Below are 14,604 nucleotides of genomic sequence, written 5' to 3'. Positions count from 1 at the left end.
CAGACCTAAGGAGGCAAGGCAGGAGGCTGACCTGTGCTGGCACCTTGCCTGTGCATCGGGGGGCCTCCAGGGACACCCTAAGAAGATACCACCTAAGCTGATCCCTAATGTATCCACTTCTGATACACAGCCTCCAAAAATGGCACAAATGTCCAGCTCTGTGAACTGAATGGGTACACCTTGGTGTTTGTCTCTGTGTGTGTTTGAGGGTGGGAGGTGGTGCTTCCTAACCCAGTGCACCAGTACCGGGTACAATTATAAGGTGCACTTCTGCCCTTCGGGTATACGGGGGAGAGAAGAGGAAAAAGAAGGGCTGGTGAACCCAAAGGAAGACCTAGGTAAAGGCAGTTTTCAGAAGGTGGTGTTATGCATGGTTTTAACAGTGTGAAAGGGAAATAAATGTAATTTTACATGGAGGGAAAGAGTTGGGAGAATCTCTGAAAATTTCAGATTATCATAAAGGTGACGCACTACAGGGACGCAGTAGAAAATCAAAGGCAGCAGTGAGGAACCTGATCTGGAGGGCAGCAGGGTAGCAGAGGAGGATTTGCAACGCAAATATCCCTGCCTGGAGATTCATTCAAACTCTAGCAAGCATCGTCATGGTGCAGAGCATCCATGAATGATGCTGCAAAGCAGTCCTGTTGCTGCTGCCCGGCTGAATGCTTCAGCTAGCACATCTGGGTGGCCCGTGAGCATGCAGAGGTGCAGCGTGAGCACCACTCACAGAAGGTACTTGCTAGTTCTCAGAGCAGCCTTGTGTGCATGCCCTTCACCTCTGCCTCTCAGCCCTGCACATTACTGAGTAGTTGCAGCTACAAGGAGATAGAGGAATGTAAGATGTGCACTTCCCTCCCGGTTATGTGCGGGCCACATGGGAACACAGGGCACGGGAGCATCCATAGGGGCTGCAAAGAGAGAACAGGCTCTGAGTTCACAAGCCTGGAGTCTGTCTGCACCCACAGGACAAATGTGCAAAGAGACAAATGCTCAAAGCAGAAAACAACTGAGCTATGACTTGTCACACCACTAAAAATCACCAAGGTGACGTGTCAGGCTTAGACATTCACAGATTTCTCTTTTAATCGCTGTCTTTTTTAACTAACCATGTCCCATAGCTTCTTTCCCGCACCCATGCCACTAAAGATCAGACAAGAAATTTCAGAAAATAGTTGCTGGCCGAACAATAGCACATGCACACGGACAACAACCCAAATCACCCCAGATAACTCAGGGAGGGGGCAGGGAACTAGCAGGGCGCTTGCTGGCTTCCCCCATGCTCAGACACTGATTGCCATCTTTTTCTGTGCTGCCTGCTCAGCTCACAAGTTCTTCGAAGCAAGGGCAGGGTTGCACGTTGGTGCATGCCCTGAGCCCAAGCAGATCCTGGACAAGCCACAGATGAGGGAACGAAAACCAGAGCAGCGCTCCGAAAGGAGAACATGGCTGCTCAGATCCAGTACAGTGGGGCAGAGAGCTGCAGTGGCATCAGGATTTCATTTTGGAGAACTGGATCCCTCTAGTGAAGCACTCGGTGCAGCCTCAGCACAAAAAGATGAGAGCTACTAGCAATTCTAGCCCCGGAGTTTGCACACAGATCTTAAGAACAAATAAGAAAGCTTTGCTTCCAGGCAGGAAATCCCTTTTACCACACCTTTCTGATTTACACTGATGCTTGATACACACCACATGTGTCCCCTCCTTCCCTCACCCACATTTGCAATGGTTCTGTTCCATATTTAAGTGATGAAAAGTTAAGACCTGTGGTTACAACTTCTATGAGAAGCTTCATTCTGAAGGACTGCTACATTTCAACTTTATTGCCACGAGGAAAACTGAAAAAAAAAAAACACAAAAGCTTTCAGTCCTTCCCTAACATGAAAGCTGTTGTGAAGACATTTAATAAGTGTAAGTTCTCTACTGCAAGTTGTTGAAAAATTGACCTTTAGGCTGAAGTAGGAAAATTTATTCCTACAAATGTTTTGTATGAATCCCCTCCATGGTTTTATGTGCTACACTTAATTTCTCCTATCCGAGGTGGCTGCAGCAGGGTTGGTCAGCAATTCCTCCAGAAGTTCATCTCAGTAGGCAGAGCTTACAACAAACCCTTCACCGGAGATTTGTTACGAGAAGGAAAAGTAAAACAAGTTATAACATCGGGACTGCTCCGGGTCAGAGACCAAGCAAAAGAAGGAGCACACAGACTTACCCACCTGCCTGCGTGTGGGACTAGAGGGACGCTCACCTCGCCGAGATCAGACGTTACGAGGGGGAACAGCGGGAGGGAGAGCCATCAGAAAACTGGCAAACGCATCTGCTTTTTCCATTCAGCACTGTGCTGCTGACTAGATCTCTGCAAAACTTCCTCTGTTCCACAAAACTGCCCACTGGGATCTGTCTGGCATTAATTGGCCTTCAAAATTACTTATGGAAATATCTTCAGCTAATTTTTCTAAGTCATGAGTAAGAAAAAAGTTTTTTTATTAAAAAAAAAAAGGGCAACAGAGAAAAATCAATAAATTCTTGCATGCGGACATGGTATTCTGCTTCTTAAAATAAATGCCTGAGGATGGAGACTCGGCCCTGACTTTTCTACCAAGTTTCTTTGTGCGAATTAAGGGCCACAAGAGGTAAAAACCTTTTGTGCAGCTGCAGAACCGCCGGGGAGGAGGGCACAAGAGCAGGGAGGAAGGGAGCAGAGGAAAGCCGGGAGCGAGTGAATTTGGGACAGAGCCGCGGTGGCACGGCGGGCTGGACGGGGAGCGACCCCGCCGGGCACCGACGAGCGGCGGCGGCAGGCGGGGACCGGGCGGCCCAGCCGCCACCGAGCCCCGTTGTGCGGCGGGGAGCCCCGGGCGGAGAAACACGGGAACGACGCCGGGGTCCCCGGGGAAAGGCAGGGCTCCCCGAGAGCACCGCAGGCTCCGGGCAGGGCGGTGCAGAGGCAGAGCGGGGCGCGACCCGCGGGGACCCGGGGACCGTCCGGTCCCTCTGCGGCTTGCGGTACCGTGCGGGAGCGAAAGGAGCCGGGGGGGGCACGGAAAGCCCCGCTCCCCGCTGCGGGCCTTTTGTTCCCCGGGACCGGCCCCCGCCGGATATACCGGCAACGGGAGGGAAAGGGGAGGCTCCCCCGCCCGGTGCCCGGAGGGCAGCACCGCCCGGGCACGGCACGGCACGGCCCCGCCTGGGCGCACGGCGCTGCCGGTGCCGCGGAGCCCGGGCAGGCGGAGCGGGGCCACACGGTGCCCGCCGCCCCCCGGAGCCCCCCGGAGCCGCTCCCGCCCCCCGCGCCCGGCCCGGCCCGGCTCGGCTCGGCCCGCGGCGCCGCTCACCGTCCTCGTAGTTCTTGAGGTAGTAATCGGGTCCGGGCCCGCCGCGGCTCTTGGCCGGGTTCTTCACGTTGTGGAACTGCAGAAAGTCCGTCCTCTTGCCCGCGAAGCGCAGGAAGGCGGGGGCCAGGCCCCTCGCCAGGGTCACCAGCCGCCGGGAGCTGGGGAGAGGAGAGAGGGGGCTGAGGGGGCTGCGGGACGGCCCGGCCCTACCCGCACCCGCACCGGCCCGCTGCCCGCGGGGATCGGGGGCTCACCACGGCCCGGCCGCCCCGCCCGGCACGGCCCGGCCCGGCCCGGAGCGGAGCGGGCACCTCCGCAGCTGCGCCCGGCTGCGGGGCTTTGCGCCGGGAAAACGGTGCGGAGCGGGAGCGGGGCCGCCCCGCCTGGTGGCGGCTCGGAGGTCGGTGGGACCCGGCTGTGCCCCCCTCCCGGTACCCCCCGGACAAGTGCAGCGGCGTGGCGGACGCAGCGGTGCGCCCCCGCAGCCGTGCCGTGCCGTGCCGGACCGTCCCGCGGGCACGGAGGAGCGCAGCGAAGCGGAGGCGGCGGCCGGCGGGACCCTCGGAGCGGGCGTGCGGAGCCCCGCTCTGCCTCCCCGACTTACCCAGCAGGGAGGGAAGGGGCTTTCTGGCCGTCCCAGCGCCTCCAGGCCGCGGCAGCTCGGCGCAGCTGCAGCCCGGCTCTGCCCCCCGCGCGGGGCTGGAAGTCCCGGGGAGCGCCGGGTTCTGACACCCCCGCTCTCCGCCCGTCGGGACCTGGGGAAGGCTCGGCTCGGTTCGGCAGGCGGCCCCGTTCCTGCTGCTGGTTGTTTATTTATATATTATTTTTTCCCCTGCGCTGCCTCGGCCCCATGTTGTGCTTTTTTTTTGCGGAGGGGCGGTTGTTGGAGCGAGGGGAGCACGACATTTTTGCAGTCATAACTGATAAGTCTCCGAAATGCTTTCTCCATTGCAAACATGTGCATCTTAATGGAAACCATGGCCTCGCTCCCTCCGTCACAACAAGCGCCGCCAGCAGCGCGGAGCCCGGCGGGGCTGGGAGGCTGGGGCCGCCGGGGCGCCCCGCGGGCGGCGTGGGGAGGGCGCCGGGGGGGCTCCTGCCTTACCTTAAGAAATCGAGCCAGCCATCATGAATGATGGAGGGGTCCAGCTGCAGGGAGAGGAAATTCTCACTGATTATCCTGACAGGGCTCTTGGTGTTGACATCAAGGAGAATGAGAGTTCTTCCCTTCACACCTGGAGATTTCTCCACCGGCAGCGCTCTCCTGTCCCCGGCCTGGGAGGGCAGCGAGAAGGTGGCCATGAGGGCCAGCCCAGGTGCCATCAGGGCTAGGAGCCCGGGGGGGCAGGAGCTGGGACAGGGCATGCCGGAGAGCAGGAAACCCCTAATTAACTCGCTGTCTGCAGGGGCTCGCTGGTGGCTAATTGTCCTTATCTAAAGTGTGGGGCGCTCTGCCTTTTTTTGCAATGTTTTGGTGCTGGTGGAGGGGAACTCACGCCCCTGACCAGCCTTTCTCGCAGCCGGTGCCAAGACTCCTTGCAGCCAGCACCGCCCCTTTAAGAGATGCAGGCTCCAGACATTTTTAACTTTTTGAAGGTAAGGGGAGGCTCCTGGTTTAACCCCCTCGGCTCGGGGCCCGCCGGCCCGCCAAGACGCCGCCAGCACCGAGCTTTCGCTTTGCCCCAGCTCCGCCGCGCACCGGCGGCCGCTTTCCGCCGCGGGAGCTCCCGGAGCGCGCAGAACCGGGCCGCAGCCGGGGCACCGAGACACCGGGGAGCTCGGCACCGGGACCGGAGCGCAGGCGCCCAGCGCGGCTCCGGCTTGTAAGCAGGCGGTAAGGCAGCGGGGGCGGCCCGGGTAGGGGAGAGAGGAGTCGCCCACCCCTAAAGGCACCAGCCGCGGGGAGAGCTCGTGCGGGGCTGCGGCGACCGGGGCCGAGCGCTGCCGGTTTCGCGGGACCCGACGGGCGCGGCGGGAGCCCGGAGCCCCCGTGCTGGAGATTCGGGCTCGGATCGACCGGGACACGGACACCGTGGGGAACCGGGCGCCGGGGAATCGGGCCCTCGGCCGCCCTCGGGACCCGCCGGTGGCCGACCCGCCGCAGACGCTCCCGGTGCGGAAACGGCAGCGCGGTTCGACGGGACCGCCGGTGCTCCCCGCTCCGGTGCCAGCCCGTGCGGGACCGGGGCGGCGGGGCGAGAGCCGCCGCCGAGTACCGGGGCGGGACGGCCCGCCCTGGGTGCGCAGCGGAGGTTTCAGCGCTGGGTGCACCATGCAGGGGGCTGCCGAGCTGCCCGGGGAGCGATGCCTCACCTCCGGGTGCGCCCGTCCGAAGCGGGCATCCTGCCCCGCCGGCTGCCGGTTCCCGGGCAAGCCCCGGGCTCCCGCACACCGGCAACCGGAGAGCTCCGGGCCGCGTAACGCGCCCTACCTGGGCCCTCCGCCGCCGGCGTGGTCCGCCCCGGCCCCCGGCGGTTCGCGGGGCCCCGGTGCCGCGGAGAGGGGCCGGGCCCGGTGCGGGCCGCACGGAGCTCCCGGTGCCTTCGGGGCCCCGCGCCCCCGAGGACGGGGCGCCCGCAGCGGGAGCCCGCAGCACCATCTGCTGGTCACGGGCCCGGTCCGGGGGAGCCGGCACCCACCTGCGGCCACCCCTGCGCCGGGGGGGTCCGGAGGTGGCGGGGCCGAGCGGTGCGAGGATACCGGCACACACAGCTGCCTGCTCCCGGTGTCCCGGGCCCCGGGGAAAAAAAAGCCGTGGGCGAGCACGGAGGGGGCACGGTGTGCCCGTGCGCTGAGTAGTAGCGGGGGGAAGGATGAAGAACCCCCCCACGCACCCCGTTCCCCGGCAGAAAGCTCCGCTGAGGCTTAACGGGAAATGCACAAAATGGGATTTGTCGTGGAGTGGCCCCGTGAACGCGGCCGGGCTCCAAAACAGCCCGGGAGAGGCCGCCGGGCGCGCACACGGTGACAAAAAGCAGCAAAGTGTGCCCCGGCGCCAGGCGCGGAGCAGCGGGGACTCGAGCGCTATCGAAGTAAGAGGATCCGGGGGAAAGGGCTGTGCAATTTCAGCTGTGCAAAGCCCTGGCATCCCGGGACAGGAAGAAGGCAATTTAAGCTTGGAAATTTGTGTTCGTCTGCAAACAACTTCAGTTTTCAATAGCACTTAACCGACCCGGGACCTGGAGTCTCCAGAAGTTGCTCGGTTTCGGGGTCACCGCCAGGGAGGGACACGAGTTTCTGAACCGTCGCCTTGCTTTTTCTTGTTTTTAACCTTTCGGTTTGTTTGTTTATCTTGTTTTGGTTTTCGGTATTATCAAAAGACATCAGCAAAGCTCCGGTGGCATTTGTTGGTCAAATAAGCGTTGCAGTTGCAGGCCGAAATTTCGCGTCGTGCCTCCTGCTAAGCACGGCTCTGTTTTAAAACGAAACGCGAAGGCGGTACGCAGCGAAGGACACGAAAGAAAACAATTTATCCCGCTTAACCTTTTCCCTTACAAACAAACCGCTTCGGAGGGGAAACGTGTTTACTCCGAAGCGTCCCCCGCAGTTACTCCCCGCTCCGGATGCTGGGAAGCGGTTTATCTGCGGGGCCGGCCCCGCCGGCACGGAGCAGCAGAGCACACAAAGCCTCCCGGCTGCCAGCGGCTCGCACACCGCCCGGGGGCTCGCCGTCGAAGCCCTTCCGACGCCGCTCACCTGCGGCCGGCGGAGGCACGGGCAGCCGGGAGCCCTCCGGGAGCCCTCCGGGAGCCCTCCGGGAGCCGGCAGCAGGGCGGCTACCGGCGAGGGAGGAGGCTCGGTTGCTCCTCCGGTAGCCCGGGAGGGAGGGAGGGCGGCTCGGCTGGCGGCGGAGGGGCTCGGGCTCGAAGCGCCGGTCCTTTCTTGGATTACGGTAATTGCTTTAGAAAGCCTGGGTAGCATTAAACAAAACAAAAAAAAATACAACCCTATCTATAAAGATTTACTCGCGGTTTTGGCCATTTGGAAATACATTTCTCAATTTTCCATCTACTCTGAACTTGCTGTTTTTAATCTCCAGAACAGTCATTGGGAAAGAAAACTGGGGGAGGAGAAGCATTTCTATAAAGAGTTTAACCAAAGCACATTAAATATTTTCCCAACATCACCAAATAAACAACAATTCTCCAGCTCCCAATAAACTATTTAAAGCATGTCATATCATCTCTTCTGCTCTTGCCAATGTACTTTCCTTCTAATTTATAAGCCGATTAGAGCAGGGGCCTGTCTTTTGGTGTATATTTGCAAAATGTCTGGCACCCTTTCAGTCAGTCACAGCTCACAAACACATAAACGTGCATTTAACTTTGTTATCATAGGTAGTTACTGCGATTTTTTTCCTCACTTTTCTACAGCTACTGCCTGAGAAAGTGCTTGTTGTAAATGATCTGATCAGTTGTTGAAGGCTTTCAGCAAAGGAAACCTCTTTGGATCTCAGGGTTGATACAAAAAGCAAAAAAAATAAAAAAGAAAAAAAAGAATAAGAAGAAAAACTAAACTGAGATCTCTGGCTGTATAAATTGGCCCAAAAGAAAATAGGAAAACCTCCTTAGGAGGAACATTTTTAGCTCACTAGAAAATAAACGTCTGCTCATAAATGATGAAAGTTATTATCATCAGAGGATGTGCTGTACCAAACAAACCTCCATTAGGCTAGGAAGAATAAAAACAAGCTAGACAGCCTTTTTAAAAAAAAATCATCATGTCTTTGATTCCCAAGATATCAACCATGTCTGTTTCTGTAGTGCTGTCAAGTAAACCTGAGTTATGGATGCTCTAAAAGAAGCCAGCAAGGAGAAAATTCAGCTAGTGAAAGTAAAGAACGGTATCCATAGATAATTTACCAAAATATGTTTTCTTTTCAGACTCTTAAATGCCTGCCCTGTACCATGGCCTGACTTAGTTGTTCTCCCCAGACAATTTCTGAAAAGAGCAAGGACAATGAATGTGGTCATCAGACCCCGTAACAGCACAGCAGATTCTTTTTATTGAGGTTTTTGCTCTTTCTGCACTGCTGTGTCCATCATTTTCACCACAAGAGCCTTAATGTCTGGAATGCAACCTCCTAAAATTACCAGTGCCCAAAGGTGGGTGCTGCACAGCCTGAACTCCACTGCTGAAACCATTTTCTAGCGTGTTGATGTATCATGTCTAACCTGAGCGAGCAGGCAGAAGACAATTGCTTGATTTAATGCAGTATCCGTGCATTATTCTTTAATGGAGGTGTCCTATGAAGTTCTGTAACAAGCAAAAACATCTGTCTGGGCTAAGACGACCGGCTGGCTAGGGAGCTGAGCGACAGCACGAGGAAAGCAAGCCTACTGAGAGAGCTTCCTCCTTCCATAAGTGCGAAAGGCAAGGCATCGATCAAAACCCACCGCCTGGGCAGGAAAAGCACATTTGGCAATGCCATCTTTGCGTTTTTGCCAGCGTGAAAGGAACTCAAACTGGTATCTCCAAACCTAGCCACAGCACAGTTAATTAGTAACTTAGTAGCTGCCTGAGTAAGAGCCCTATAAAAATAAAAAAATAAAAAAGGATAGGAACAAAAAGGAGGCACCAGTGCATGGGCTCTCCCTGGCTGGGGCACACAGATGCCACAGAAAGATGCATGAGATACAAAAGGACTGAAGTTGCATTTTAGGCAGCTGCTGCTAAATTCTGTGTTTTTTTTCTTGTTTTATGCCTTTTTTCCCAGTTCTGTGAGCAGCTTGGTACCACGTACTCTGCTAGAATAAATTGTTTTTATTCTTTTCCTTCATCTGCCTAATTTGATGCATGGTCTCAGAAATACTCTGGCAAGCCCAGGGTACCTCAGCCCTGCAGATCTGTCTCCAGAGAGAATGAGCAAGCTTCCAGAGCGTCTGACTCCCAACAGGTGTTCCAAGGATCCTGAAAGCTGAGATGCACAAACTGCACAAAGCTGTGAGAACTGCTCTGGAGGTGGTGAAACCAGGTGCTGTCCGGCCCAGCAGTCAGAAATCCCTTTTGCCCAGTGCCTCTTCAGCAAGCAGGAAAAAAAATAGAAAAGAAAAAAAAAAAAAGTGGATAATGACTGGGAATATCTCTACGTGTAACACTGCCTTTTGGCAGAAGGTGCTCTTTAGACCCATGAACTTCCCTGTGCTAATCAATGGCTGGGTCTGAATTAGCTTTTGTCTTTCATATCTTGAGTAGAAGCAAATGTGGCAGCAATTCGTCACAGCCAAGCAGATAGAGGACAAACACAATAGGAGACCCGTAGCTCTGCTGCACTCCAAAGATCACAATAGCCTCATAAACATTTTCCTCAAACTGAGCCCAGCCCCAAGGAGCAGAGAAATGGGTAGAATTATCCTCATTTCACATCCTCATGTGAAAGAAAAAGAGAGGAGAATACGCCAATTTTACAAGCCTGAGAATGAACACAAGCAAGTATTTGTCCCACCATCTGTGAGGAGATGATAGAGGTGAAGGAAGAGGGAATACGGGGGGATGGTAGAAGTTCACAGAGACCTTATATTTTTCTGGAGAGATGCTTCACATTCCAGCAGCAAAAATGAAGGAAGCGGACATGAGGAGTAGATCAGAGAGGGGAAATAGGAAGATGGATGAAGTGCAAGGCTGGAGGAGCAAACAAGTCAATTACAAAAAAGAGGAAGGGGCTGTGTGCAGAGACCAACGAGGAGAAGGAGCTCAGAGGAAGAAACAGCAGCCAAAACACTCTCAAGTCAGAGGCACTGCTGGGGTCAGGGAGGCAGAAACAATCAGAATCTGTCAGGTAATTATAAAATTGTGAAGCTCTGTCCTCTGTGTCTGTCTGATTATGACACCTCTGCCACCAGAGTCTGCAGCTCTGTCAGGACAACTGAACACTGCTCTACTACAGAGATGAGAAAAATCAGCTGTATCAAAGCTCCAAACTGATGGTCTGCAAAGGGAAATCAGAAGAAAAGTGTGCAGCTCACAGGCAGGGAGCAAGAGAAGGAGCCACTGAGAACTATGGGTTGTGACTGAAAAGCACACAAGTAGAAGAAGGAGAAGCAAAGTGAAATGCTGGCAGTGTAGAAGCAGTGGATGCCCAGGACGAACCCAGGAGATGAAGAGGATCAGATGGGCAAAAATGAGCACGAGGACGAGGAGAGAAGGCCAGCAGGTGCTGAGGTATGCTAAGGGAGCCATGAGAAGATGGGCTGATGCTGGATAGACCTCAGACTGACCCTCTGCTTCCATTCTCCAGTGAAAGCTCTAAAATAAATGCAGAAAAAGCAATAATTTCAGCTTACAAATTTTAAAACCAACAGTTAAGTTCCTGACCTACTCCTCTTTAAGGTGGTGGTGGAGAGATGAAGGTCTGCACGCATCACTTGTCAGGCTGAAATCCATAATCTGGAGGACCTCTTTGGGATTCTCCAGCCATGCAAGAGCATGGTCTGCCTGCAGCTTCACGTGATTCTGGTACAAAACCCATCCTTCCCACTGACCATCAACAACCACATAGTTCCTTCTCCCATCTCAGGAACAAGGGGGCAGGAAAAAAGTGCTGCACAATGACAGAGAGAAATGAGAAGTATTTCCACGGCCCTTGCAGCAACACGGCCTCACCTCAGCACTGTTTCAATGCTGGCAGGTCTGCAGAAACAAGGGGGAAGGTTGCAGGGAGGGTGCAGTGTCCCTAGCCCAGGCACAGTAACTTCTCAGCTAGAAACAATTGCAGGGAAAGAGCACGTATCCACTGCCCAGGCATCTCCTTTGTCCTTTCTACCAGGATCTGTGTGTTGTATCATTTCTTCTCTCTCCAGTTTCCCTTCTGTTAGCCCTTTAGTAACAGCAACATGGAGAAAGCTAAAAATAAAGCAATATAAGCAATATAATAGGCATGCAATTGCATGTCTATTTGCTTTGAAAAAATGATGCTTTATTTCCTGTACAATGGAAAGTACAGTTTGATGTTACAACTATTGGGTTTTGACTGAATGCAGAAATTTGACTTAAACAATGACATTTCCCCCTGTATTTAGTATTACCATATGTCCCTGATTATATATTTAAGTTGCTGAAATGAATTAAATTTCATGGCTTCCCCAAGTTAGATTCTCTTGGAGTGGACTGTCTTTAACAATTAACCAAAATACTCAGAAGACACTTTAAATCAAAACAGCAGACCTTTTGGTATCATTTCAGGAGAAAATTGGTTATCGCAAACCAAGCGCTTAACATGTCAACATCCAGAAGGCCGGCTAAAGCTTTGCAAACCTGCAGTAACCATGTCCAGGACACAGAGAAAAGGAGTTAATTCAACACCACAGCCTCAGAAAGAGGAAAAAAAATGAAGCTCCCTTGCCTGGGGTCTTATTCCTTCTGCTTCAGAAGTTATCATATATCCCACATCTCAGTGCTTATTTCACTTACTTGGGCAAAGTATCTTCTCTCGGCTGGCTGCAGAGCATTAGTGACAATCACGTTGCAGACATGTTCCATGAGAAGCCAGCTCTGTGCTTGCTAGTTTTCTTCCCACTTTCTGGGGGAAAAAAAAAAGAAAGAAAGAAAGAAAGAAAAATCCAGCTTTTCTTTACTCCTTCTGTTTCCCATCACGATTTGGAATTGCTAACATTTCAATCCCCAACAGCAGTCCCCCAGCAGCTCCTCGCCCCTTTCTGGAGGACCAGCGGACACCAGACCCCCTGGGCTCTCCTCCACCAGGAAGGAAGCAAATTGCATCCCGCAGCCTCTGGGACTCTGACTTCAGACCTCAAAGTCAAGTTGATCTGAAGGGGCTTTACAAAACTCCCCATATCCATGCTGCCCTCCTCCTCCTCCTGGACCTGCACCGTCAGAGCTGGACAAGGACAGCTGTGATCAGGGGTCTCCCCACAGGCAGGGGCCATGGACCTTGAGAGCTGCGGCACAGAAGCCGCGGAGGGAGCAGGTTATTATTCCTCACTGAATAGCAATAGCAATGTCACAACAGAGAACAGGTAAAAGGAGGAGACCACGGTATACGAAGAAAACAAGGGCGGCCACGCAGTGCTCACTGGAGGACTCAAGAGGCAGGATGCAGCCAGGACAGGCCTCAGTGAGAGCCTTGGAAACTCATGTCATACTTTGCCAAAGACTCAATCAATTGAGCATGTGCTAAAGCTCAGTTTGTTTTGTCTTATTTTGAGCTTTGGAAGATATTTCCTATCTTGAATCATTGAACATGCTCCAGCCACACACCTGCAACTTCTGGAGTGCATCCTCTCGGCGAGAGGCTGGCTAGCACGTCGTCACTTATGCAGGTCAAATCCTACTGAAAGCACATCAGACCACAGCTTTCGCACCAGTTTACTTTTACATGAAGCACATATAAGCTAACATCTGGCAGGAACACAACTATGTCCTGAGCTAGATGCAGCTCGTTGCAACAGATGGTGTGCTTGAGACCGCAGGACCAGGGCAGCTTCGCCCCAAACCGAGCATTCTTTCTCCTCCACAGCCTTGCACAGAGTTGAGCTCTTGCCACGAAGGTTTTGCAGTCCCCTCACCTCCTAGGCTGCTCCAGATCGTACGTAAAACCCAGCCTGCAGGTCACTGGTCCAAGCACCCGGGTTATTTTGCTCCTGCGGAGGCATATCATTGCATGAAGCAGGATCCTGGCACAATTATGCTGTGCATCAGTGTAACGTGAGGTTAGCAATACTCAGAAGCAGCTTCTACAGACAGTGTCTCCAGTGAAGGAGGAAACTGCCTCGCCAACACACACGGTAGCTCTGCCAGCACACACACAAGCAGCCTTGGTAGTTAGCGATCTAACAAGTTGCATCTGCTGCCCGCTTGGGGGCAAAGGATGGAGAAGTTACCAAAGAGGCGCCTCCAGTGCCACTTCTTCAAGCCTGAGAGCTTCATCCTAAAGGGAGAAACATACAGAAGAGAAAACCTGACAGCGCACATGGAAAATACAAGATGTGACCAACCGCCTCTGCAGCCTTACAGTTACTGCCCAAGACTTTTCCTCCCAGGTTTATTTTGCCAGTAGAAGCACGGAGAGAGGTTGCCACCTTGTGGTTCCTCCTCCTGCAGTGCCACGGCTCCGTGCGCCCGCCCAGAGCAGCGGTGTGCAACCTGCCGGCTGAGCATCTCCGGCAACCAGGGTACTACGGATGAGAGAGCTTCCCGAGCACCTACTTAACTAAAAAAAAAGAACACTGTAATTCGCAGCCCTCAGTTCCTACACTGGAAAATCCTTCGGGACTCTTCAGGTTAATAAGGATGAGTAACCACTGACACAGGTACCTAGCTTCCAAACGGTGACACAAAGTGCTGACAGGGATGCACAAAACCAGATTGTCTTTATGACATTCTCAGCATAAGGTTTTTGGACATTTCAGGGCTGGTGACAGCTTGCTGTTGCAAAAATATGGGGTAGTGTCAGACAGTGGTTCCCACATGGCCCTGATACAGACGGAGCAGCCATGTGCTTGCTCCCAGCACTTGCACACAGAAAGGCAGGAGCAGGCTGAACTTCTCCCTGTCCCTTTGGGTACTGTTTAGGGCAATTTATGAGACGTGTTCCTCGGGTGGTACAAGTTCAGCCCAGGCGAAGGTCTGGAAAAGGAGGTTATGAGTTAGCCTCTGTAAGTCATGCCCAGGTAGAGCACCAGACAGTGCTCCTCCACTGGAGCTAGGGAGGTAGAAAGGGAAAACCAGCAAGAGCTTGTGAAGCAGCACAGAGCCCCCATGAAGTCCCAGGGAATTAATCAATTTTGAAGAAAAAAAAAAATTAGCTGCCTCTTCTGCAGAGGGGGAGAGTTTCTCCCAACACAGCAAGGAGCACAGCTCTCCCTGGTAGCTCCTCATGCCTGTGTGCCTGCTGACATAGTGACGCACAAAGCGGCCCATTTTCATGGGTGTGAGGAGGAGACGGTGCTGTTAAATGACAGCACTGATTCACCCCACCAGCCACCTTCTCCTATAAATCCCTCACTTGGCCCTGCCCAGCTAAGGCAGGGCTGTCTGGCTCTGTCTGAAGGCAGAGGGACCGATGGTGGGACTGCAGGGCAGGTCCATGGCAGCAAAAGCCTCTCGTGGCTCCGAGAGAGGTCCCCAGCACTGACGTGCTCATGTCACACAGCTTCTGCTCCAGTCCTGCTCCTGGCACTGGAACAAAGGCAATGGCTCTTGCAGGGGGTCTGGGCTTCAGCTTCTCCATCAGACTTAGAGCAAGGTGGAGGAGGATGCAGGTCGTGTCTTGGGCCACTGTGGATCTGGATGCCTTCCCTGGAACGACAGAGTG

The 14,604-nt window shown here is 54.1% G+C and overlaps 1 protein-coding gene across 4 annotated transcripts in view; it reads right to left on the bottom strand.

Moving 5' to 3' along the window:
• Positions 1-12,933, bottom strand: part of HPSE2 (heparanase 2 (inactive)) — a 106,658-nt gene extending 93,725 nt beyond the window's left edge. For 2 of the 4 annotated variants that reach the window (XM_040563703.1, XM_040563706.1), the window contains exons 1-2: positions 4,438-4,969; positions 3,333-3,490 (exon numbers count right to left, since the gene is read on the bottom strand). In XM_040563703.1, the coding sequence (XP_040419637.1) occupies positions 3,333-3,490; positions 4,438-4,697 (418 nt within the window). In that variant the 5' untranslated portion in view covers positions 4,698-4,969. Of the gene's footprint in view, positions 1-3,332; positions 3,491-4,437; positions 4,970-5,763; positions 7,243-10,934; positions 11,069-11,741; positions 11,851-12,856 lie in introns of those variants that run through there. The other 2 variants (XM_040563705.1, XM_040563702.1) reach the window with 2 other exon arrangements.
• Positions 12,934-14,604: the final 1,671 nt, after the last annotated feature.

The sequence above is a fragment of the Cygnus olor genome, chromosome 7, assembly GCF_009769625.2.
Source record: "Cygnus olor isolate bCygOlo1 chromosome 7, bCygOlo1.pri.v2, whole genome shotgun sequence".
Classification (NCBI taxonomy): Eukaryota; Metazoa; Chordata; class Aves; order Anseriformes; family Anatidae; genus Cygnus; species Cygnus olor.
Note: the sequence above shows the minus strand (reverse complement) of the source record. Positions and strands in the feature narration are given on the sequence as shown.